We start from the raw sequence: 24,964 nt of genomic DNA, 5'->3' as shown, positions 1-24,964 counted from the left end.
TTTTACTACTAACTTTTGTTTTAATTTGTGTTCAAATTTAATTGTAGGAAGAAAAAATAGATAAACACCATGGTCCCTACTAAAGTCTCCTACTAAATTAAGCAATCAAGTATGTCATGTTATATGTAAGTAAAAAATATAGTAAAATTTGGGAGAATGTAAAATTACTTTAAAAATATATAGAGTTTAATTATTGAAAAGACGGGTGCAGTACTGCAGGCATCAGCTTTCTTCTTCACTTTTTCTTTCTTCTTCATCTACTCCGTGTAGCAGAGACGACTCCTGCGCATCTTCTCTGTACCAGACGGCGGTCCGCTCTCTATACCAGTCGTGAGTTCTCTCCAAAAATGGAGTTGTAAACACAAAAAAATTCGAAATTGTATATATTCACAAAATCGGGTTACAGTGTATATGTAATTGAAGGTGCGGGTACAAAATCTCTGTATAGTCCTCTGATTCTTCACTGACGTGTTCTACTGAAGTGCCTCCGGGTTTCAAGTGGCGTAGCCTCCGGGATTCAAATAGCGTAGCCTCCGGATTCAATTGGCGTAGCTTCCGGGATTCAAATGGCGTAGCTTTCCGGGATTCCGGGATTCAAGTGGCGTGGCCTTCCGGGATTCAAGGGCGTGATACTCAACTAGAACCGTCAAAATACTTCAAGCCTCTAACTACTTCAGAATGCCTTCAATTCCTTCAATGCTCTCAAGTCTTCAATCTTCAAGGTGTCTTTCAAATGGGAAATGAGGGCTCTATTTATAGTGGGGTGTGTAACCACTATCCCTCAACAAACTCCTTAACTTAATTAATTAATTAATTAATTAATTAATTAAGGGAATGAACATTGCCACAATCAAGTCCAAGTTCAAAACTCTATCATCTAATTCAAATTCAAATTAATTATAATTATTAAATTCAAATAAAATTATATTTGAATTATAATTATAATTATTATTAAATTCAAATATGAATCGGGCTTGGCCCATTAATCAATTAATTCAATAACCCAACATCAAATTTAATTGGGCTAATTAAATTAATTTAATTATCATGACCCAATTAATTAAATTGGCCCAATAATCAATCTCAAGAATCGAGCCCAATAATAATTTAATCGGTCCATTTGTCGGTTCAAATTTTCGGTGTCTACAGGAGTCACCCAAATCATCTGTTGGATCTTGCCCATCACCTCCTTCCAAGGTAAACCATTAAGCTTCTCAAAGAAATTTATTTGAAAATATGAACAAATCTTGAATTTTTAGTTGAACTGATATGAGATTTCGGTTCAATGTGCGTGTGAATAGGTGGTGTTGTGTGTAGGATTTCATGCCTGGTAGATTTTTCCCTTTTCCTTTGTGTCTGTCTGTAACAATGGAGTGCCGAGTTCTCTGGTTCAATGTGCGGTGAACAAATCTGGATTTTATGCCTGTAGCTTTTCCGATTTCATAGATATAGTTGACTTCTCTTCAAATTCGTTATCATTTTGTGATGGGCGTTTGTGACTTTTCCGATTTCATAGATATAGTTTCCCTACTTATCACAATGAGGAAGTGTTGTTTGAGGGACTGTTGTTGTGATTTCCAGACTGATACAGGTGGTACCAGTTCCGAAGGGAAAAGGAGTTTGGATGACACGATGGATATTGGTGGTAGCACGGAGAAGAGCCCTAACCAGAAGTTGAAGGATGCGATAATCAATGTATTGGAAACTATCAATGCCACTATGAGTTCAAGAGAACAGAGCAGAAAAGCCAGGGAAGAGGCTGGTACGATGAGTTATGGTGATATTAGTTCTGATAGCTCAAGTGATAGTGATGATGATTGTTATGTAGGGATAATTTTAGTTGGTGTTGCATACCTATTGTTGGAAGAGGAAGAGTCTGAGTCTGAGTCGGAGGACTCCATGTAGAAACTCAACTTGAAGGTAAGAGTATTCGAATAACTTAATTTAAATGATTTAACTTAGCATATTCATTAAGTTTCTCATAAGTGTAGTCTTTTTCTCAAATTAATAAGTTATTACTATGTTGATGATGGTGGTTATCCAAATGTACCTGATTTTTTGGCCCCATATCGCGGGGAGAGTTATCACTTGAATGAGTTTTGTGGCTAAGGACAAATACGAAATAAGCAAGTCTTATTTAATTATCGGCACTCATCATTGCGTAATGTGATTGATAGATGTTTTGAACGGCAAGATTTCTTAAGTCCATGAATGGTTACCCATTGATTAGACAAAGACAAATCCCTATTGCATGTTGTACATTACACAATTTCATATGGCTAGAAGATAGGGATGATCAATTAAGTATGATGTACGGAATGCAAGACATGATTTTGGAATTTGGATGATGGTGCAAGATATGAGTCAACAACATCAAATGCTACAACTGTGCAAATGCACTCTGGGTAAATTATTTGAAATTAAAAACTAGAGACAACATTGACAATTGGGAAACAATTGATGGATCAAAATTGTGATTTCTCCTTAATTAAACGGGTAACAACATTAATTTTATTGAAAATAGTTTTAATTTGATTTCTACTTCTAACAATCTTTCTTGGTAGAAGATGAGCTATAAGTTTTCTTTGATGGGAGTATGTTGTGACTTTGATTTTACTTATCTCCCACTTTCAAAGTTGTTATATATTTAAAAAAATAATTAGTTGGAAAAATATACTAACCTAAAAAAAAAAGAAAGAAAAAGAAGAAGAAAAGACCAATGTTTAGGTAAAACACATTAATTACTTGCGCTCAATTGCCTTGATGATGATGCCAAACAGAAAGTCAAAAAGAAAGAAAGGTGAGTTTTAGCAATCTATACAAAATACTTTTTTACATATATATTTTTTAAATTACGAAAAAAAATCGGAACTCTTTTATTTGACAGTATACTTGTACTAAAAAGATTACATGTTACCAATCTGACCAAGAAGGTACTAACCAGAATTAAACTTATAACGTTTTAGTACGAGAATCATGTTCTAATCACTCAGTTAATTTTGAGATTTTTTTACATATGCTTTGATTGCAAGAATGGATGGTGATTGCATCCACATCATCATTAATCCCACTATTAAAAAAAACAATTATGCAGTGGCTCATGCTGTCCACTGTGGAGGAAAAAGCATGACTATAAACACATCATTAAGCCCGAGAGTAAAGATAGCTATTCCATTCTCAAAGCATCAAAATCATCAATCATTCTTCTTCACCAACAAGCCTCCATAGATTCATCAAACCAAAAAAAAAAAAAAAAAAACTCAGAAAAATGTTGTACAGAGCCAGCAGCATAGGCAGCAGATTACCTGCAGATAATAGAATGAGTTGCGGTGCAAGCGCTCCCGTGGAAGTTGGCACGCGGGGGACGATCGGATCACTGTTAAAGAAGGAAATCGAGTATTTCAGAAAGGTGGAAATGGAGTTTTCTTGCGGTGGATCGCCATTGAAGTCTCAGAATTCTTCATGGCCTGGTTTTGGGTTGTTGATGATGTTGAAATGGAAGAAGAAGAAGAGAAGGGTGAGTGGAGGAGGAGGAGGATTGCAGAGTGTTTGCTCTCTGGTGGATGTTTCTGATGCCCATAGGATGAACGAAATCCGAGGATTCAGCTATGTAAATCTTAAAGTTGATTCAAAGAGATTCCAGGAACAAACAGTTGTTTCATAGTTTTCATGTCAGGTTCTTAATAAGTTCTCAGCACTTTTGTTTTTGTTTTTTGTTTTTTTTTTCCCACATATTTCATGTGTTTGATTCATTTCCCATCATTTGATGGTTTTTTATAAACCGGAAATTAAACATTATCGATCACACACAATATCCTGAAGTTCACCTGGAATTTCTGGAATTACAGATGTATATATATATATAGCTTCCTGGGACTTGTTTAAGGTATCTGGTGTTGCTGTTTATTGCTGTTTATTTATGTTCATCATTTCATGATAGTAATAACCTCAAAATCAGATCAAGAATTTTCAACCACAGTAACCATGAAATGGCTTAGAAAGATAACAAATCTGATGAATGAACTATGAAATGGGTTGGAAAATCTGCAAATTAAACTCTGATGTCCTTGTATGCTAAGGTTTCTGAAACATAGTACATGCTTAAAAACTTGTATTGCTTTCAACTCACATCAAACAATGTAAAAACTTGTGATCTTTGAAATGCATCCACTGAGCTTAAAATAAACTGATCATTTAATCAGCCCTTTGTTCATCCTACCATCTGTCAGCACTTTAGCAGAAAAACCTGCTTGCTCATTTGGTTCAGGAAGTGCTTGCACCTTGGGGAATGAACAGGCAATTGGAGTCGTCTACATCGGCTGTGCCGTTAAAATCCTCGCTTGGGGTGGCTAAGTACTCGAGGGCACTGACAACGTCGCCAATTAGAGGCCGAATATTAGCTTCGTCTTGGATGCACATAGCTGCAAGAGCAAGAGCTTGGTACATGCCCTTTGGTGGGTAGTTTCCTTCAAGCTTAGGGTCAGCCAATGTTGTGAACCTTTGTCTGTCAGTAAAAATTGGTTTTGCCTGCAAAACAACATTAATTGTTAAGGATTTTTAAGGATTTAAGTTGCAGATGAATAAACTTAAAAAACTAACCCAAGAAACCAGGTTCTGTTGCTCAGTTGGTTTGGTGTTATCAATCACTCTCCTCCCTGAAATGATCTCCAGAAAGACAACTCCGAAGCTGTAAACATCAGACCGGGTTGTGAGCTGTCCCGTCTTAGCATACTCGGGGGCGCAATACCCATACGTTCCCATTATCCTCGTAGACACGTGATCTTGCTCCCCGGTTGGGCCTAGCTTCGCGAGGCCAAAATCAGAGAGCTTCGGGTTGAAAACCTCGTCCACCAATATGTTTGATGTTTTGAAATCGCGATAAATTATTGGAGGATCGGCTGTGTCATGCAGATATTCTAGCCCCTGAGCTGCACCCTTGGCCACCTGCATTCTGGTATACCAATCCAGAGGCCTCTTGCTTGGAGGCAAATCTGGACAACAGCAGATAAGACTCTATCTATCTGTCTGCTAAAACATAAGAAATCTGATATGAATGCATACCAAAAAGGTGATCTTGCAACGACCCATTGCGCATAAACTCGTATACTAGAATTCTTTGATTCCCATCGGCACAATATCCCATCAGGTTCACGAGATTCCGGTGGTTAACAAGGCTGAGAGTGAATACCTCAGCCAGGAATTCCCTGTTCCCCTGAACACCATTCCTGTCCAGCTGCTTTACTGCAACAATCTGTACACAAATGGGAGCAATGTAGTCAATAAAACTGCAAGAAATTTAAACATTTCAGCCGAAAACTAACTAAAAGCAAGAAGAGAGAAAGAGAGAGAGAGATGTGACTTGATTTGTTCTTTTGATATGCCCTTTATATACCCTCCCAAATCCTCCTTCCCCCACTAACAGCTCCGGATTGAAGTTGTCTGTCGCGCTGGCTAGCTCGCGAAATGTGTACACTTCTGCTGCAATTTTTATGTCCCCATACCTCATAATGTCTTCTGCTAGCTGCTTTTGCTTGCTCATCCCTGCACCCCATTCAAAATGTGTTTTTTTTTTTCATCAAATCAAGAAAATTACAGCATTTTCCACACCAGATGATAGGGGCAACAGAAACTCAGAATGGAAATGAAGATCATGGAACAATATAATCTATCTTCTTGGGAATCCAATTAAGGAATCAAACAAGTTTTTATCTTCCAATTAATGATACCTGTTTTCATGGAAATACTTCTGGCAATGGATGTCAAGGACTCTGAATTATTATCATATTTGCTTGACTCATTCACATTACTCTTGGAGCTTTTCAATGGATTCTTCCTCATCAGGTTAATCTCTGAAACCCTGCAACACCAAAACATTCCCATCTCTTAATTCTTTTCGATTATTCACAAGAACACAAACACCAAGAAAATCTTCATTCGTCGTTATCACATATTTCAAGCCATGTATATAAATGCATCCCAGTTGGCCATGGCAAAGGGCAGTTGGAGAAATATAATTGATTATGATTCAATGAAGAATTTATTTTAGTTCCAGAAAACAATTAATATCAATAAAGAACACTCAAATTAAAGGAATTAATCACCATTGAAACAACAACTTTTTCATGCATGTTAATGAGGAAAATTACTCACCAAATTAATGTTCTTGATTGGAGCCAGAATGCATAGAGAAGTTTGTGATTTTGTTTAGTGAGAAACAAACAAAAAATCTTGTTTGTGACATTTTTGTTTCTTAACCAACTTTTGTATCATAACTAACTTTTCCTATTTAGTCATATATAGTTTCCCACATGCAGTGGAGCACAAATTATTGGATTCAAAGCCTTTTCTACTCCACCCATTTTCAAGCTTATACCATCCTGCCATTCATTAAACAAACATTCAAAAAAAATGCTAATTTTTCACAATCCAAATAATAATATCATATTGGGCATTTATTTTTATGAAGTATTTAATTCAAATAATATTTTAAAATAATATAATATTTTCAAATATAATTTTATGATCCGAGCTGAGGGTAAATTTGTAATTTTAAAATATAATAATCATATTTTATTCACTCGAAACATGAATTATGACTTGTTAACATAGAGTCATAGAGTAATGCTTATGTATATCTGAGAAATTAAATAATTTGATTATAATAACTATAGTAGGTCGGACTATTGTTTTAAACAAATATAAATAAAAATATATTTTATATATCATATTGTAATTTAATTACTTTGTTGAGGTCACGTACTGCATCACGTGTGCCACGACAATGCCTATCAACTTTTGTACTACAACACTGTTTGGCAAATATGCATACCTGGATTTATTTATATAATAATTATTATATAATAAAAAATTGGAGTAATTATTATTAATATTATTTGGATTAAATAAATAAATGTGAGCAACTTCTTTATGAAAGAGAAACAAAGACGGAACAACTTAACTAATTTGGTCGAACATTTAACTTATAATTATAAAATTTTAAATTTAAGTCTCATGTTTATTGATTTTCACTATTTGAATTGATTATAATGTCTCAAAATATATTAATTGCAGATTTTTTTTGTAAATTAAAGAAACGAGTACAGTCCTGAAAGGGTGACATAGTGGGTGATATTTTTTTTCTTTTATTTAAGGGATTCTAATATTATAGGGAATTTGAAAATAATATTCCGTAAAAATTCTTAAGCGATGCTAGTCACCTTTGAGGCAGTGTATAATAATACGACAATTATTACGATGAACTCCGAGAAGATAGTGAACCGGCAACAAAAACATAATAATCTCCGAATCCCACCCGGCACCCACGAAGTTCGAGAAGCAGCACTTGCAAAGTCGCAACCTTTTGGGGTTAGGTGAGGGATAGAGAAGCAGTTGGGCGTTCAAACGTAGTTGTGGACCATGTTGCCCTGAGCTACACAACCTGTGAACTTGGCCTTTTTTTGCTTCATCGAAATTTATTTGCATTTTTTTCTGTACTGTTTCTTGCCTCTCGTTCTAATTTGGAATATAATACGCACTGTGTATGTATTTATCTATAACTTCGTTGCTGATTTTTCTCTCTCTTTCTCTTTCCTTTTTGTGTGTTTTCTCAATCTTGAATTTTGGAAGGGAGAGGAGAGGTGAGAAGAGCTGAAATGACAAGAATAGTACTGGAGCACATCGCCGGCGGTTTTTGGTCGTTTCCGGCGAACTGGTGGAATGAGATCAACGAATCAGTTAAATGGCAAGATGGGATCTTTTACTCACTCTGTGTTGCCTATGGCCTCGTCTCCGCCGTTGCTCTTGTATGTATATATATATATATGAGCTTGAATTCATATTCAATCCTTTGTATAATTGTATATGACTTTGTTTTGTGGGAATTCGTCAAATTTTAGTTTATTTGTGAATCCAATGTGTTTATAAAGTTTGGAGCTTTCAAAAAGATGGAGACCAATACTGCTCCATAAGAAAACTTGATGATTAATCAATAGTATTGATTGATGATTTGGTTGAACAGCTATATCTGTAATGATTAGCCTTGATTAATAAGCATATAATAAATAAGGGTGTTTATTATTCTTGGGGGGTGGGGGTGGAGATATTAGGATTTAGCTGTTTGGCATTTGAAGGGTTTGAGTACTTGGATATGTGTTTGAGTTCAAGATGCAGCCTTTTCTTGAGGAGTGATATGGCAACTAATCACGGTGACTCAACGGCCCATTAGGTGGGAGGACCAGTGTCCAACGCCCACAAGTAGCCCACCAGGGCACCAGATTGGGTATAACTCTCACACTGCAGCCGCTAGGCCCAGGAATCAACTGAGCTGCCCATCAACTATAAAGTTGTACTCCTTATCTAGGACATAGTTGTCGACTTTTAGAAGTTATTGAATCATTTGGATACTGCAACTAATATTCATACTGTTATTGAATCATTTAATTATGGTACCTTGTCCATCATCATAGCACAGTCTATTGGGATCATAAGTTGTTGCAGCTATTGACCTGCAATCCCATTCTTCACGTTTAGGGTTTGGTTTTACTTTCTTACTAATCCTGTATTTATTTTTCATAGTGTTTGGGCTGAATATTTTTGATTGCTTGTGCAGATTCAATTGATAAGAATTGAATTGAGAGTGCCTGAGTTTGGCTGGACAACACAAAAGGTTTTTCATCTCATGAATTTCATTGTAAATGGAGGTAAGTAAAACACTTAACATAATTTGACGTCATCTATTGCTGCGAATTAATTTCATTTGTGCATCTTGTTTCAGTTCGCGCTGTTGTCTTTGCGTTTCACAAACGAGTGTTTCTTTTCCATCCCAAGGTATATCAATCTCTCCAAAAGTATTTCTTGAATCTTTAACAATTATTGGTAGTTACCTTCTATTTCATCAAGTGGTTATGTATTTCTAATTAGATTCATTTCATACATTAATCATACTTCATTCTGTTTGAATTAAGAAAAGAATATAGATACCTTTGTATTTGAACAACGAACAAAATAATTCTCTTCCCTCGAATATGGTTTCTGTGTGATAGGATGCCTTGAGGCATTTATCTATGTCCACTTTTCTATTTTTAAGATAGAGCAGGTATCCCCCATTACTTAAGCAAACTTTTCTTTTCAATTTTTAGTTGCTTAAACTAAGTAATTGCCTGAATGACAAGACACCGTTCCATGCTGCCATGTGATGATTCTTCTTCTTCTTTCCCGCATTATTTTACTTATATATGGAGTAATATTTTTTATTTTTTTTTGCTGCTTATCGGGTTTACTCTGTGTCAACCAGGTCATAACCACTGCACTGTTGGACATTCCGGGACTGCTTTTTTTCTCAACATATACACTTCTAGTCCTGTTCTGGGCCGAGATATATCACCAGGCAAGTTCAGTTCCATTTTAATGGGTTACGTTTCTCTATTTAATACAGAAAATTCACGTCTAATTCTCTCTCTTCCTTACATATGAGCAGGCTAGAAGTTTGCCAACTGATAAGCTCAAAATCTTTTATATATCAATAAATGCGGGAATATACATCGTACAGGCTGGTATATGGGTGTATCTGTGGTTTAATGACAATAATACCATGGACGTCATTGGAAAGATCTTTGTAGCAGGTATTTTTATAGAGTTGTTTTCCACCGAACAACTTTATTAAGTTAGGGCAGAGCTCTTCGTTTCTATAAGCCTGTAGGATATTTCTTCTGTCGCTTTTCCTTCCTTTATCACCTCGGTTAACTCTAGACTGAACTCTTTGCTTTCACATTTGGGATATTTCATGCATCACTTTTCGAGCCTTGGTTACTGTGCTTATTGTTTCTTTTTTACTTTGTGCAGTTGTTTCACTTGTGGCAGCATTAGGTTTCTTGCTCTATGGGGGAAGGTAAATAACAGGACCAGTATCTATTGTCAAAATTGTTATTTTATTCAGTACTTAAATATTAGTCATTACTAATACGGAGTATATATTTAAATTTTTTTTATATGGATTTCCATTGATTGTGCCATCAGGCTTTTTTTCATGCTGAGACGCTTTCCTATTGAATCCAAAGGAAGAAGAAAGAAGCTTCATGAGGTTTGTCCTTAGTTACATTAGTTCTCTTGCGACTCTGTTAATCTTCTTCATAACATCAGTTTTTTATGCTTGCCGGGGGTTTTGACATCATAACGTGACTAACGAGATCTGATTAGTCCACATGACCTACCGGATGGGCAGAAATTGCATATTTTGGTCAAGTTGTCTGAAATTTTCCCGCTGTTCATAACTTGCCTACCAATTTGTTTGAACGATTGCAGGTTGGATCTGTGACAGCCATATGTTTCACCTGTTTCCTGATAAGATGCTTTGTGGTAAGGCTTCAAATTTCTAATAGACTGGTTTCCACTTATAAGATAGACGAAATAGATTTAATTTATCGACAAAACATTTTACACTTGGCATGTCTTTGCAGGTTGTGTTGTCTGCTTTCGATTCTGATGCATCACTTGATGTTTTGGACCACCCGGTTTTGAATTTGATATATTACCTGGTATGCAGCTGTTCCATGTTCCACATTATGATGTTTTCATCAGTCTCATAGTATACTGATTCTTTTATGGCTAAACAGGTGGTGGAGATTCTTCCTTCTGCTCTTGTTCTCTATATCCTGCGCAAACTGCCTCCCAAGAGAGTCTCGGCACAGTACCATCCCATCCGTTAGGCGATCATGGTCTTTCGTCTATTAAATAGAAAGAAGAAAACGAAGAGCGATGAGTAGGGTGGTTAGTCGACGATGAACTTGTTTCCTGGGACAAGTGTGTTCTATTCTAAGTGGATGTGTTACATTCAATTGATTTATTTATGTGCTAGAATAGAAGGCATGTGTAACAATTTTGCGTTTCGAGTGGTTCATCAGCGCAAGTTAATCGTTACTGTAAACCACATTTCTGAAAGTGTTGGTCAGATCATTGTTTGTAATTGTGCAATGATCTGATCTCTAAAATAACATCTTCATGGATTCTTGGATTTGCTAAGAAAACTTGTCATATATATCCAGAAGGGCTTTAGTTTCGATTTTAACAAGAAAAATTTGCTACAGATGCTGACAATTGTGCTCAATAAAGAAAATACATTTACCATCTCAAACTGGTTAACTTCTCATCAATGAGATCATCTATAGTTTTCTACCAAATATCCAGGTAAAATTTACATAAGCAGAGGGAATTTTGAGTATTAGTACATTCAACTCAATACAATCCCCCCATCAATTCTGTTGATCTTCTTCCAGGGGAGGAGGGGCAAATCGGACGTTAGCTGGTCGGGCCATCACTACCGGCTCATCTGCAAACAATGATTTGATAAATCCTGGTGTCCTCAGTGGTCGACGGCCAGTCATCCGTGGATAAACATCCTCAAGAAAATAGTAAGCATGGCCTGCAATCATCCCCTGAGCAGAAATGGATTTGAACTAAAGTGAATTGGAAGTAACGAGTTGTCTACAATTACAACTTTCTATATGCATAAAACGCATTCCTAGAATCATCCTACCCAATGGCAATGGATGAGGAAAAGTGGATAAGGAAAGGAATTCTATTGCGAAAATGGACTAGACTGCAGAATTTGTAAACAAGAGAAATCTACTAAAACTTGGGCAGCTGCAAGAGGTGTTGTAGCCTTGTAGGGAACGTCTATATAGACCACTTGGTAAGAGTAGCAGTGCCGTTTAACTGTTTAAGGACATATCTCCTAATTTAGATCTAGACTAGTTATGTATCTTGGTTTATAACAAAGCTCTCCTAATTTAGATCTAGACTAGTTATGTATCTTGGTTTATAACAAAGCACCCCATATTCCAATCCACTAACCTATGTAAGTTTGAAATAAAATAAAATAACCCGTAAAGGGGTAGAAATTTGTTAACTTAGAAGTTTGAAGCAACAAGTTCAAATTGTTGCAAATAAAACTAAGTTTGACAAATTAGGGTGTGGTAGCATACCAATAAATCCACCCAAGCACTAGCACCAACAAGAACGGAGAACCCTAAAAGCACCTGCAGCACAAAGGAAAGAGTCAATTAATGCATTTGCAGCATAAGAACAGATGCCTGCTGACCAGCTCATCAGATATAAAAGTTACCTACACATGCAATTTTGTTCCTCTTTTAGTCTTAGACCACCCGACAAATAGACAATACCATCAGGCAGCATATACATTAAACTGCTAACTAAAGTTAAGAAACTCTGGAATCACAAGAAACCAAGGAGGCATTGCTTTAGTCTAAGCATGCAAAGAAGGTAAAATTAGTCACTAACCCATGGAAGATAAGCAGCCGTGAAGGTAAAGAGACCCAAAAAGCTCATGTGGATGAAGGGATTTTGCTTGCTCCAAACATATACCTATAAAGGGAAACAAGTAAAGGATGAAAATAGATAAGAAAGCAACAAAATAAAAAATAAATAAATAAATTACTAGACCTACAAAAACTAACCATCATAAATGTTAGCGAATTGCTAAGAAATATGATCTTTGCAAATGACTCTGAGACATAAGGTATCATCCCACCAATAAGAACAATTCCAGTTAACACAGTGGCTCCAAACAAGAGCATGTAGAAGAAATCTGCAGTCCTTCCCCTAAAAGAATTCTCTTCAAGAAGCTTGCAGTACCGAGCAAGAAAAAACATGTGAAACAGAAAGTCCAGGTCTGAAAGTTAATCAACAAGCACAGTTAGCACAGATTGTGAGGAAATATAGAAGTACTCTTAAGAGTACCTTAAAATGCTTTAAAAATTGAAAGTAAACATTAATGATTAATTGAAGGAAAAACCTAACATCAAGCATTACGCCAAAGATAAGAAATTAAGAACTGCCTTATGTTATTCTGAGAATCATATCAGTGCTGGGCTGGAATAGCCTTTGCTAACTTTTGACTAAATAATCTACCAATAGCCACTTAATTCTAAAGGTCTTTTGTCTTGACAAAATATCAACAAATGGTATGAAGCCCAAATCACAAAATTCTGAAACAAAACTTGACATCCATTTTGATTGAGTCATATAAAGTTGAACACCCTCTGGCTAAAAGAAAACAGAAAACTCTCAGCAGTACAAGAACAGCTTGGTCATTACCCATTTTCCGGAAGTAAAGAAAGTTGGTAATGAGGCGCCAGAATTGATAATGCTTCACGACCAGTTTGGGATTCAAGTACAAATTGTACGGAGAAATAATCTGCAACAACGACATTACCAATTCCAATTGTAAACCCAAACCTCAACAGATTAAAAAAAAAAAAGTACTTTTTTTAAGAAGGTTAGATCATAAAAGCTCAAAATTCACAAAGTTAATGTAATAACTAATAAAACAGCAAAATCAATGACCTTGCCTCATAACACTGTTATTATAGAGACATGTGCATAGAGAAGGAGATTGAGCAATAGAGGCAGAGGAGAAACCTCTAAGGAACAGCCGATGGTAGTGACGATGGCGGCGGTGAGGTAGGAGCGGGTGATGATCGGCATCTGTTTGTACCATTCCTCTACTGCTTGCGCCATTTTCGTCTGAAATCTTCCCAATTTCTCCCCAATACACTATTAAACCCCTTGCTTTCAGAGAACGAAAGAAAGGAGTGAACTTTCCAGAACCCGATTCGCGAAACCGAGTGTGACTTTCGACAACCTCAGATCGATATAATCCACAAAGATTCGATGGGTTAGGTTAATGTATAGTATCGATTCTGCTTCCCTGTTTATGCGTAAACAGTACAGAATTTGGAATTGAGCTGATAAAAATTAATGCCGAGTCTGCAATCTGCAATAGCGCGTGTAAACACAGACCAATAAGAACAAACTATGACCAACATAGTCCAATTAAAACACGCTTTAAAACGTATACTTGGGGGTCGGATAATCAGATTTTTTTTAATGAAGAAATTTGCCGTTATTATTCTTCTTCTTTTTTTTTTTCAAATTGTTTTTTTTTCAAATTGTTCTGAACAGGTTTTACTGTAGGACCTGTATCATATTTAGACGAATCTTCATTCGCACCGAGCCATCCCAATTAAGAGATAAAGTGTTGGTCAAATTAGCTTTTTCATACGAGAGGGAGTTCGAACCCTCGACCTATCTTAATGGATACGAGTACACGTTATTATTTAAGATTGTGCAGATATTATTTCAAAATGATACACCAATCTCAAAAGTTTCACCTTCCTATATTATAGTGGAAATGAATTATATTTTTGGTGGTTGATACTGGTCCAATGCAAAACAAGACAACTAATTATAATTTATAGGAGGAAGCTGATGCTATTTATGAACCTATAAATAAAGGTTTTGTCCCTTAAGTAAACACATTATTTCCTTGTGACAAAGGTCATTTTAGTGTAGAAAATTTCAAGAACCCATAGGTATGCAAACAAGTTTAACCAAGGAAAAAGATATAAACCTAAGCAAGTTAGTCAAACAATTTGCTTGGTGACCATCAGATTTCAAATTCAACTTTTCTAGTCAAGTTGCAGTTACAGACTTTCTCGTAAATCAAAGTTTAACCAAGGAGAAGGGTTTAATTTGTTATGCTGAAGTGGAAAAGAAATAGCATTCACATATATGGAGTATCTGCAAGCAAAGCAAAACAAAAACAAGACTCAACATGTCTTAACAGTACAGAAAAGAGAAGCAAGTGACACTAAAATTTGGAGACAGAATAAGCATTAGAAAGCTGTTTCCATATCCCTACAACTTCATTCATCTAAGGAGTGTTGGTTGGATTGGCTGTGGGTGAAACAATGCCATCAAGACCAAACCTGAAATCAGGCAGTGTGCAACTCTCTGAACTGTAGATCTGAGTTTCAAGCCTGCCTGCAGGCTGTTCATGTGTCACATTTTCTTCTGAAGTCCCCACTACTCCAGCAGGCTGTGATTCTCCACCACCATTTTCAGCAGGGTAACCAAAGGGCTTCCCTTTGAGAGATTCATTAGATGCATCATTCTGGGGAGCAGATGGATTCTCCATCGTGAAATCCACGGCCCTCGCCCTGCTGTTAATCAGTACTGGAGGCAAAGCTTGAATGAACTCCAAACCTGTGTTCTTAGATTCTGAATGAGGTTCTTGGAACTGTGGAACATAATGAGGTTGAGCACCCACAGCAGGGTGTTGATCAAGATTTGGAGACTTGTTTTCCTCCATTTTAGACTCAACAGCTTGATTTTCTGCAGGGTTCTGGGAAAGCCTGGAATTTGAGAGATCCCAATCATAGGCCTTAAAACATGGCTCAGTTGATCTCTGGCTGTAAGTTTGAGACACCTGACTTCCAGTCTCCTCACTGCAGGACACATCTGCAGCATTAACCTTGGACGACAACCATTGTGGCTGCGTCGAAATCTCAAACACCTGCATTACCTCGTCCTGTTCGACCATCCTAAGATTCTCCAGCGGGGGCGGAGGGGCTGCAGATTGAGGCTGATGATTCTGATAAAGATTCAGAGAAGGCCCCATCGCTTTCTCCCCCGCTAACAACCCAACAGAGTTACTTCTTGACATAGCAGGCACAGAAACAGAAACAGAACCAGAACCAGAACCAGATTGAGGTTGGCTAACAACCATGGAGGGACTAAAAGTTGGTTTAGGATGCTGCAAAACTTGTTCTGAAGCTGCAGCCATATCAGATTGGGGGATAACACCATTGTTAAGAACTGGGACAGGCATATCTCTTCTCTCAAACATTTTAGCCTGTGGAACGACATCCGTTGCTGCTGTAATGGGGGAAAATCGTCCCGGTTGGAACACAACCCCGCGAAGCAAAGCGCTGCTATTAGCAACTCTCACAGTGAGAAAGTAACCAGCATCGAAACAGCCATCAATTACCCCAGAAACCATTCTTCCCACCATGTCATCCACCTCAGAGCCTTGCTCTTTCACTTCCCCAGGTGGGATTATCTTCCTGGTTTCAGAAGACTGTGAGCTGCTGCTTATAACTTTCTCAGCAACACTCCCATCTTTGCGTGGACGGCCTCTCCTCCTCTTTGCAGGGAGGATTGGCAGAGAAGATGAATTAACTGCCTGCAGATTCTGCTCACTCATTCTGGGGAAATTAAATCCCAACCATGATTCTTGATTCTGCCCAGATTGTTAATTTAATTTCCTCTGCGGAGGAATGTATAAACGTTAAACGTAAAAGAACCAAGATTCATTAACACGTCAAGAACGCAGGGAATCAACCCAACAAAGTAAACACATGGATGATTACATTACAATAATGAATATAATTAATAAGAACATCCCCTCCCAGTTTCTGCTTAATCTCACAAAATTAGGAAGAACAAAGCTACAACAAGATCCATCATGTTTAGGGCAAAATGAATTAACCACGCACGCAAAAACATGCGATAATGAACAACCTTAAAATACTCCGTATGCATACGTCTAATTCAAGAACAGTGGTTCCAATGCAGGATATGAATATACGTGCATGCAGTGTATGTATGTATAGAACAGTGTATATATTACGTGTGAATGTAAAATACCAGAAATTAAATACTTACATTTTTTTAATTTCTGGAAATGGGAAATCAATTAGGGATATATTTCTTCTTCTTCTTCCTTTCTATTCTTTTTTCGTATGCTTCCCCATTTTCTTTGGGAAGAGTCTGGGCTGCGTAGAATGCGGGATTGTTACCGTATAGATTTGCGAGTGTGTAAATGTCAATACCCCCCCCCCCCCAAAAAAAAAAAAAAGAATAACCATTGTTCCATTTTTGCCCACACTATCTTAGTCTAGTTCATTGCATGTTTATCTCTTAGTTTGCATGCTATTATACAAGAGCTTGTTTACCCCATGCACACTCAAAAGCAATGTCATTTTGTATTGAACTTCATAGCCATTCAATCTTCTTGAAATGTTCCCACCACATTACATGCAAAATTAAGGTTTGTTTTTTGGGACGACGAGAGAAACTCATAATCGCTACTGTAGGTATGCCAAGATAAATCGGTCTAGGTTGTGTGACGATTCCTACTCAGAGCTAAATTTGAAACAATGTGGTTACCAAAACAGGTCAATAACATAGCTAACGGTTGTGTTTGAAGTATTGTATGGTGTTAAAGAGGGAGAAGATAGAATGCATATATATACTTGATGTGGAGGTGAATCTTGGGGACTTGACTTTCATTATTACATGTTTTATTACAAATACAAGGTAAAAGATGTGGACATATAAAGATCAGATGAGTGGTCTGGCCTTATATATCATATCATTCAATAATACATCTAGCAAAAATCAAAGTTTGTATGAAATGCAGAAGAAATTATCTACTCTGATCTGATCTGAATCACAGTTCTTGAACAAGAGCATCAAAACGAAGCATGAATCTCCCATAAACACACCTATATATAAGCATATATAATGCAGCTAGGGGGGAAGAAAAACAAGGAGGATATTTATATATATATATATATATGCATGCATGCTTTATGCTTAAGACAAGGCATTGGCTCCAGCAACAATCTCCAAGATTTCTCCGGTAATCTTCGCCTGACGCTGTCTGTTGTAATCTATAGACAGATTCTTCCTCAATTCGTTAGCGTTGTCTGTGGCACTGCTCATCGCACTCATCCTGGAAGCCAGCTCGCTGGCCAGCGATTCCTGCAAAGCTCTCAGAATTTGACTGTTCAAGTAGAGAGGCAACAGGGCGTCCAGAATCTGAACTGGGTCCTGCTCGAACTCCAAGATTGATGAGAAATCTGGGGTTTCGGTTCTTCTCACGTCTCTCTCCACCGTCAATTTCCCTTCTTTGGTCGTCAGGCGGAAGAATTCGTCCTCTGCGGCGTCGACACAGTTGCCGTTTATGTCGCAGATCTCTCCCTTGGGGGAAAGAGGGACTAGGGTGTGAATTACTGGCTCGGATTTGACTAAAGACACGAACTTTGTGTATAAAAGCTCGACTTTGTCGACCTCTTCGCTTACGAAGAGCGAGAAGACGTCATCGGCGATTGCCTGCGCGTCTTTTGCGGTGGGGAGAGAGCTGCCGTCGAGGAATCTATCGACGGGAATGTGGGGTCGGCGGATGAAATAGGTATTCCCCTTTTTGCCCACGCTAATCACGGTGTAATCCACGCCGAGGGATTTCAGTTCCGCGATTCTCGCCTCGGCTTTCTTGAGGATATTACTATTAAACGCGCCGCAGAGGCCACGGTCGCCCGTGACGACCACGAGCGCGACTTTCTTGACGGGGCGGACCTTCGTGAGCGGCACCTCCGCGTCGTCCGTCTGGAGCTGCTCGTTGATGTTGTAGAGGACCTCCACGAGCGTCTCCGAGAAGGGGCGCCCGTTCACCACGGCCTCCTGGGCTCTCCTCACCTTCGCCGCCGCCACCAGCTTCATGGCCTCCGTGATCTTCCCGGTGTTCTTCACCGACGCAATCCGATCGCGGAGCTCGCGCAGGTCGCACCGGATTGGGCCCACCGACGGCGATCTAGACGGCGCGGAGCTCTGCGCCGGGAGCTGCAACGGGTTGAGAGAGGAGCCGAATGAGAGCAGAGAGGAGTTGGAAAGGGAAGGTTTTGACGACACCAACATTGTCAGATTGGAGCAAGACATGGCTGCAAGCTACAATGAACAGGGTAGATTGCAGTAAAGGCTGAGGTTGGGGAGATTGAGAGAGGAGGAGTGGGGAAGAAATGGGGAGGGAGTTTTAGCATAAGAGATGTTTTTTTTGATGCGGTGAGATTTGTTGTATGGCATGGAATAGAGGAGGGAATGAGAGGTGGAGGGAGGTGTTTGGATGAGGTTTGAGGATAAGATTCTTGACCGTTGTAGATTGCATTTAATTTCGTAAAAAATATAAGAAATATGATTACAAATTACAACCTGAAAATATCAATAAAACAAGCATTATAATTGATAAGGTATATACGAGTTCGAGCAGTCAAGATGCGGCTAAATATACTTTATTGATCATGAACCGGATGCATCATGCAAGAGTATTATATCTTAATACTATATTGATTATGAACCCGATATAAGTGCATTATATCCTAAGCGTCTAGCTCAGTTAACGTGACAGTGAGTCAGAGGTCTATGAGCTATTTAGCTATTTAAGAGACAAAACAGTCAAAAATCCTCATTTTAGCATTAAATATGGTATTTATAGGGTGTCAAGGGACAAATACCGGTCTTACGGCATGGACGTCGCGTGGAGGCCATGCACTGGGCCAATCGTAAGCCCATTGTCCGTTAGCCAAGCGTCTGACACTTTATGCGTCACAGTGGGTGAACCGATCACACCCGAAGGGCTATTATTACGAATCATGCTCTATACGCCCCCCAGGGCGGGTGGTTAGGAAGCTAGTGGTCGACCGGTTAATATATGATTCGCTCTACGGCTTAGGAACCAATCATCATATGGTCACGATACCCGGATGATAATCCCCATCAATAATCTTAACCCAAGTTTGTAGATATTGGAGTTCTTGCCCAAGTTAAGAAACTCAACATTTAAGAAATTAAACTAGATACTATATGTTTGGAAATTTATTTTATTTTAAAACCAAAATACTTCATTAGTTTAAGTCACAATATCGGACAGAATTACATTAGAAAGAAAAGATGGACAAGGAAAACCAAGTCCTACAATCAGCTATGAATACAGATTCCCTAATTACTAAATGGGTCGCCATATTCACATATCGTTTAACAAAAGTAAAGCTAACACTATGGAAATCCTTGGCTAGTTTATGGATATCCTCAAAGACTAAATCAAAGTAAGAACCTAATTTTGAATTTTTCCGCCCTCGTCTAATTTAGATCAAAATTTAACTTCAAAAACTAGATACTATATATTCATAAACTCAAAACTTCATGTTCATAAACAAGACACTACAAAATTCATTTTGTTACATGTTCATAACATATCTTATATATGTAAAAATTTTAAATTTTAGTGTTCATAAATTAGACACTATATATTCACAAATATTGAATGTTAAAAAATTCAAAATTTATGTTCAAAACATGTATGAAACAACACCCAGTTAATCATGAATTCATGATAGTTGAAATACTGCTGTTTTGGACTAAGATCCACTCCTCTACTGTCTAACTATTGGTTCTGGTGTCTGCATACTTTTTTCTCTGACAAACAGGCCCTCCACCATGTGACCATAAGATACACAAGGAGCCCATTATAAGTGGGCCTAAAATCCCAAATAATACTCAATGAGCCCAAATTTGTTGGAGTTTTTGCACAAGAGTGTAGCATTCAGTTATATGATTGAACAATGAACACTTTAAAGATGATTTTAAAAAAATCCCATAAAAAACTGATATCAATAAGGATAATAAGACTTCTCATTACACAACTCTAACATGTTGATTAATCTAAGTTGATAACTTAACTATTTTTTTATATCTTATTGTCTTCAAAACATGTAGTGGGGTCTCGAGATTAGAGTAGTACAATTGTTATTTATAAACATTTTAGCTGAAAAAAAAAACAATAATCATATATTTTTGTAAAATGATGTAGTGAAAAAAAAAATCTTAATGAAAGTAAAAATATTCGTAAAGTATTAATAATAATAATTTTTTTTTTGTTATGTAACTTGATATCTATTATCTAATGTATAACGGGTGGTAATAAATTGCTTTGAGGTATCTTATGGAATTATCTCCTATGATTCTATGAGCTTATAAAAGTGTGGTTGGTACGATTTAATTGCAATTCTATTCCTACAAATATTCATGGAATTTATATACGAAATTATACGTAGATTTAATACGGAGTATATGTTATTAATAGTGTATCTCCAGTTAGGCATTGCGGCATGACTTTGACTTGAGGAAAACAAAAAACCTCGTATTCAGTGCAATCAGAAGAGGTGGCGGATAGATAAGGATGAAACAACGCCACTTTTTCCTCCGTCCGTTACGAAGTTACGTTACGTTCTTACGTCTCACGTGTATGTACACCCAACACGACACGCTTGCCTCTACACCATGAGGCAACTAAATCATTCAAGCTGACTTTTTGGCTTTTGGGATTATTGCATATGACGTAGTGTGAGATTAATTATTATTTTTTAATTTTGTAATATCATTGAATTAATTTGAATTTGATTATAGTTATGCTACTCACAACAGTGTTTCAATTCTTGACGTTTTGATAATTATTACTAAAGGAAGAAGCTTTTAACCAAGCATTTTCTTTAGTGATTTAATATGATCAAACTGCTAAAGATGACTGAACTAACAAAAAATTAACATAAGTATTGATAAACAAATAAGACCTTAGTCTAAAAATAATTTAACATGATATGTATCAATTATTTAATTTTGTAATAATATTAGCAATTCGTTTATGAAAGTGCCATAAAATTTTGAATTTTAAAGTGTCTAATTGAATATAGTACGGTTTAAGATTTCGATAGACTCACCATTAAATTCATATGTGTCCTATGCACGCTACACCACTTGTATTTTCAATATTCATCCCCTACTGACCGTGCATGCATGATGCCGCTACATATAATGCCCAATAAATTAAATTAAATGCTTATTATTTTAGAGTTGCTCATTGTCTCCAAGGAGAAAAATAAGGAATACATTATGCATACTTGACAAAGATTTTTTTTTTTTTTTTTTTTTTTTACAAAGACTTATTTGGCCACATATAATGCACCGAGAGAGAAAGCAACTAAACTGCTAAAAGTAAAATAATAAGGACAAATATTTTTTTAAAAATTCTTAAATCGGTGATCCTAATATATAATTACATTATGATACGAAAATTATATTTCTCCTCGAAACTACTTCTTTCCAGACACATCATTTATCTTCTAATTAAAAGGTAAAAATATATGCAAAAGTCTTATAATAAATGATGAATAGGTTAGAGTAGGTTAAATTCAAAACTAAAAATAGAATTATTTTCCTTAATTTGATGAAGATTGGAGATTAGAATAGATTAGATAGACCTAATATTCTTTATATTTTACATTCTCTGCGTTTGGTTAGTTATGTGTAATTGTAAAAGTAAAATTACCGTTAATGTATTGGTTAGTATAATGTGGTCCATAATTATAAGAATAAATGTGTGTAAAACAAACTAGGGTCACTAGGTCAGTCTATTATTTTGCCCAAAACGACAGGACGATTGCATTATTAACGAAAATGACAGCAAAATAAATTAATAATTAAACAGGCAATTTCTCTTTTTAGCTTCCTTTTCCGCCTAATTAAGGAGTGAGCCAGTTATCAGTTATCACCGACACTATTTATGTATTACTTCATAACCTTTGGTGAATAAATGTATAATTGTATCATTGTCAATTCCTTGAAAATTTTTATTTCTGTAGTAACTCACGGTAATTTTTATGGTGTATTCTATATTTATTATATGCTGAATCGAAATATTTAGATAAGTTAAAAGAGTCTTGCACAATTCCATCTAAATCTCTATAGACAATTATATTGTTAATTACAAAAAAGTTTATTATACATTTTCAAACAGGTTAAATTTTCATTTACTTATTTGAGTGATGTCACAATTATATTGTTTAGAATATTGTTGTTTTTAATTTTCTATATATAATTGGACAAAGAGTCATATTCGAAAAGGGTTAATTTATTTGAAAATTGAGTTATAATTATGGTCTAAATGGTGACGTAGGCATGGCCTCAATATTTTGTAATACACATAATGAGCTCGGATCATTAATCCTATCCATTCTCAAATAAAGTTCCAAACTTTAAGAAAAATTAACTATACCTTCTTAATTTGATATATCATTTGCAAGAATTCAACCGAGATTTAAGACATTTTAATCAAGTGATACTTATCTTTAATTTGTGCAGATTTTTGAATAAATCAAAGAATCAAACTACTGTCCACACCAACTTAACTCATTAATTATTGATGTTCAAAACTCGACAGCGAACTTTTAATGTTGAGAAATCAACCTTTTTGGAGTAAAAAGAATCAAACTAGCCAAAGTGGCTTCCTTTTACTTGAATTAGATCATTATTCTTAAACTAAATTTTCACTCCGATGTTAAAGATTAAATAATATTGTAGCGATAAATGCCATTGGATTTAATGAATGCACAAGCTTTCATAACCGGTACCAGTACTCATTAAAGAAGACAAGAAAAAGTTCTGTTCTTTATTGGGTGCCACTGACTTTCACCTCTTCTCCTGCCCTTACTTAAGTTGAGTAGCACTCAGTATAATCCACACTATCATTCATGAAAATGGGTTCAAGAGCTCTCTTCTTCTTAGCCATCCTCTCCTTCTCAGCTCTCTCTGCCATAGCAGAAGACAGCCATGAGACTTCAGCTGGGCTTGCTATGAACTACTACAAAGACAGCTGCCCTCAAGCTGAAGACATCATCAAAGAGCAAGTCAAACTCCTGTACAAGCGCCACAAGAACACTGCGTTTTCTTGGCTCAGGAACATCTTCCATGACTGCTTTGTTGAGGTAATTCCTAGAGACTCTGAGAGAAATTAAAGAAACCAGAGAAAAAAAAAAGATGTGTTTTTTGCTTGATTTTTGACTTGTGAGTGCAGTCTTGTGATGCTTCGCTGCTGCTGGACTCAACCAGGAGGGTTCTGTCTGAGAAGGAGGCAGACAGGAGCTTTGGGATGAGGAATTTCAGGTACATTGAGACCATTAAGGAAGCTGTGGAGAGGGAGTGCCCTGGAGTTGTTTCCTGTGCTGATATTCTTGTGTTGTCTGCTAGAGATGGCATAGTTGCAGTAAGTATTATAACTTTGTTGTTCTTTGAGTGATGAGTGCTAAAAAGTTACATTTTTTTTTTTAATCTTATCTTGAGATTATTAGATCTGACTTTCTGAACCAACTTATCAGTAGTCATGGTTATTTGACTAAAATTTTGTCCATTCAACTGAAGGTGGATAAACTAAAAAAGTCTGCTCTTTATTTATGTTTTGTTACAAGATTCTGATATGTTATGTGCTTCTTGATAGCTTGGAGGCCCATACATCCCACTCAAATCTGGGAGAAGGGATGGCAGGAAGAGCAGAGCAAATATTCTTGAACAATACCTCCCAGACCACAATGACAGCATGAGTCTTGTTCTTGAGAGGTTTTCCAACATTGGAATCAACACTCCTGGAGTTGTTGCTTTGCTAGGTATAGCTAGAGTAAAATTTAACATTTACTTGCTGATCTGATGGTTTAAGGAAGGGGTTTTAAAGAATTTTGGGACTGTTTTTTGTAACAGGAGCTCACAGTGTAGGAAGAACCCACTGTGTGAAGCTGGTTCACAGGTTATACCCAGAAGTGGACCCTCAGCTCAACCCTGATCATGTTCCACACATGCTCAAGAAATGCCCAGATCCAATTCCTGACCCAAAGGCTGTGCAGTATGTGAGGAACGACCGGGGCACGCCCATGAAACTGGACAACAACTACTACAGGAACATTTTGGACAACAAAGGGTTGATGCTTGTAGACCACCAACTAGCCACAGACAAGAGGACCAAGCCTTATGTCAAGAAAATGGCAAAGAATCAGGACTATTTCTTCAAGGAGTTTTCCAGAGCCATCACTATCCTCTCTGAGAACAACCCTCTCACTGGCACCAAGGGTGAGATCAGAAAGCAATGCAATCTGGCTAACAAGCTCCACTAGTTTGGCTTCCTAATGGCCTAGTAATAAGAGGGTTGGTTGCCCTTACTGGAGTTTGTTTATCTGGTAGAAAAGAACTAGGTTCAAATAGTGTGGCAAGAAAGTGGTGGTGATGTTGTTTAATTTCAATGGCTTTACTGTAAATTTCTTATTTCAGGGTTTGCAGTTTATGTATTGTTGCTTTGGGGTGCATGGTGGAAGTAGGTGTTGGTGTTTGGAGCATAAATTAATGGTGATGGTCATTATGCTTGCTTAAACTGTACTGTTCTCTTTTTTTTTTTTTTTTTTTTTTTTTTTTTTTTTTTTTTTTTTTTTTTTTTTATTTTTTTTTTTTTTTT

At 36.9% G+C, this 24,964-nt stretch overlaps 8 protein-coding genes across 10 annotated transcripts; 4 read left to right on the top strand and 4 right to left on the bottom strand.

Moving 5' to 3' along the window:
- Positions 1-229: 229 nt before the first annotated feature.
- LOC116030926 lies at positions 230-2,045 on the top strand. Its single transcript, XM_031273296.1, has 3 exons — positions 230-350; positions 1,150-1,197; positions 1,582-2,045. Exons 1-3 carry the CDS (start codon positions 348-350, stop codon positions 1,903-1,905), a joined length of 375 nt encoding a protein of 124 aa, XP_031129156.1. The 5' UTR covers positions 230-347; the 3' UTR covers positions 1,906-2,045.
- Positions 2,046-3,095: 1,050 nt separating this feature from the next.
- On the top strand, positions 3,096-3,887 carry LOC116030810. The gene has a single exon (XM_031273145.1). The coding sequence runs from the start codon at positions 3,269-3,271 to the stop codon at positions 3,662-3,664; it is 396 nt and encodes a 131-aa protein (XP_031129005.1). The 5' UTR covers positions 3,096-3,268; the 3' UTR covers positions 3,665-3,887.
- Positions 3,888-4,031: 144 nt separating this feature from the next.
- LOC116029257 (probable serine/threonine-protein kinase PBL23) lies at positions 4,032-6,240 on the bottom strand. 2 transcript variants are annotated; one of them, XM_031271170.1, is made up of 6 exons: positions 6,151-6,240; positions 5,727-5,857; positions 5,360-5,541; positions 5,062-5,251; positions 4,600-4,991; positions 4,032-4,527 (listed from the first exon to the last, which is right to left on the bottom strand). In XM_031271170.1, exons 2-6 carry the CDS (start codon positions 5,836-5,838, stop codon positions 4,264-4,266), a joined length of 1,140 nt encoding a protein of 379 aa, XP_031127030.1. In that variant the 5' UTR covers positions 5,839-5,857; positions 6,151-6,240; the 3' UTR covers positions 4,032-4,263. The 2 variants fall into 2 exon arrangements, with proteins under 2 accessions (XP_031127030.1, XP_031127028.1); XM_031271168.1 differs by lacking the exon at positions 6,151-6,240 and having other exon boundaries at positions 5,727-5,922.
- A 1,000-nt stretch (positions 6,241-7,240) lies between these two features.
- On the top strand, positions 7,241-11,008 carry LOC116029258 (tobamovirus multiplication protein 1-like). Of its 2 annotated transcripts, none has more exons than XM_031271172.1 (11): positions 7,241-7,370; positions 7,627-7,802; positions 8,609-8,699; positions 8,774-8,826; positions 9,293-9,385; positions 9,476-9,620; positions 9,841-9,886; positions 10,015-10,078; positions 10,300-10,353; positions 10,455-10,532; positions 10,611-11,008. In XM_031271172.1, exons 2-11 carry the CDS (start codon positions 7,653-7,655, stop codon positions 10,701-10,703), a joined length of 867 nt encoding a protein of 288 aa, XP_031127032.1. In that variant the 5' UTR covers positions 7,241-7,370; positions 7,627-7,652; the 3' UTR covers positions 10,704-11,008. The 2 variants fall into 2 exon arrangements, with proteins under 2 accessions (XP_031127032.1, XP_031127031.1); XM_031271171.1 differs by having other exon boundaries at positions 7,255-7,490.
- A 24-nt stretch (positions 11,009-11,032) lies between these two features.
- On the bottom strand, positions 11,033-13,792 carry LOC116029259 (derlin-2.2). The gene is made up of 6 exons (XM_031271173.1): positions 13,435-13,792; positions 13,111-13,210; positions 12,471-12,685; positions 12,295-12,378; positions 11,979-12,032; positions 11,033-11,429 (listed from the first exon to the last, which is right to left on the bottom strand). Exons 1-6 carry the CDS (start codon positions 13,531-13,533, stop codon positions 11,247-11,249), a joined length of 735 nt encoding a protein of 244 aa, XP_031127033.1. The 5' UTR covers positions 13,534-13,792; the 3' UTR covers positions 11,033-11,246.
- Positions 13,793-14,563: 771 nt separating this feature from the next.
- LOC116031043 lies at positions 14,564-16,684 on the bottom strand. The gene is made up of 2 exons (XM_031273472.1): positions 16,522-16,684; positions 14,564-16,123 (listed from the first exon to the last, which is right to left on the bottom strand). The coding sequence occupies exon 2, from the start codon at positions 16,058-16,060 to the stop codon at positions 14,729-14,731; it is 1,332 nt and encodes a 443-aa protein (XP_031129332.1). The 5' UTR covers positions 16,061-16,123; positions 16,522-16,684; the 3' UTR covers positions 14,564-14,728.
- A 433-nt stretch (positions 16,685-17,117) lies between these two features.
- LOC116030017 (ATP synthase gamma chain, chloroplastic) lies at positions 17,118-18,723 on the bottom strand. The gene has a single exon (XM_031272099.1). The coding sequence runs from the start codon at positions 18,574-18,576 to the stop codon at positions 17,455-17,457; it is 1,122 nt and encodes a 373-aa protein (XP_031127959.1). The 5' UTR covers positions 18,577-18,723; the 3' UTR covers positions 17,118-17,454.
- A 4,432-nt stretch (positions 18,724-23,155) lies between these two features.
- On the top strand, positions 23,156-24,883 carry LOC116028272 (peroxidase 42). The gene is made up of 4 exons (XM_031269920.1): positions 23,156-23,453; positions 23,543-23,731; positions 23,963-24,128; positions 24,220-24,883. Exons 1-4 carry the CDS (start codon positions 23,220-23,222, stop codon positions 24,627-24,629), a joined length of 999 nt encoding a protein of 332 aa, XP_031125780.1. The 5' UTR covers positions 23,156-23,219; the 3' UTR covers positions 24,630-24,883.
- Positions 24,884-24,964: the final 81 nt, after the last annotated feature.

This window comes from Ipomoea triloba, chromosome 9 (genome assembly GCF_003576645.1).
Source record: "Ipomoea triloba cultivar NCNSP0323 chromosome 9, ASM357664v1".
In the NCBI taxonomy this organism is placed as follows: Eukaryota; Viridiplantae; Streptophyta; class Magnoliopsida; order Solanales; family Convolvulaceae; genus Ipomoea; species Ipomoea triloba.
Note: the sequence above shows the minus strand (reverse complement) of the source record. Positions and strands in the feature narration are given on the sequence as shown.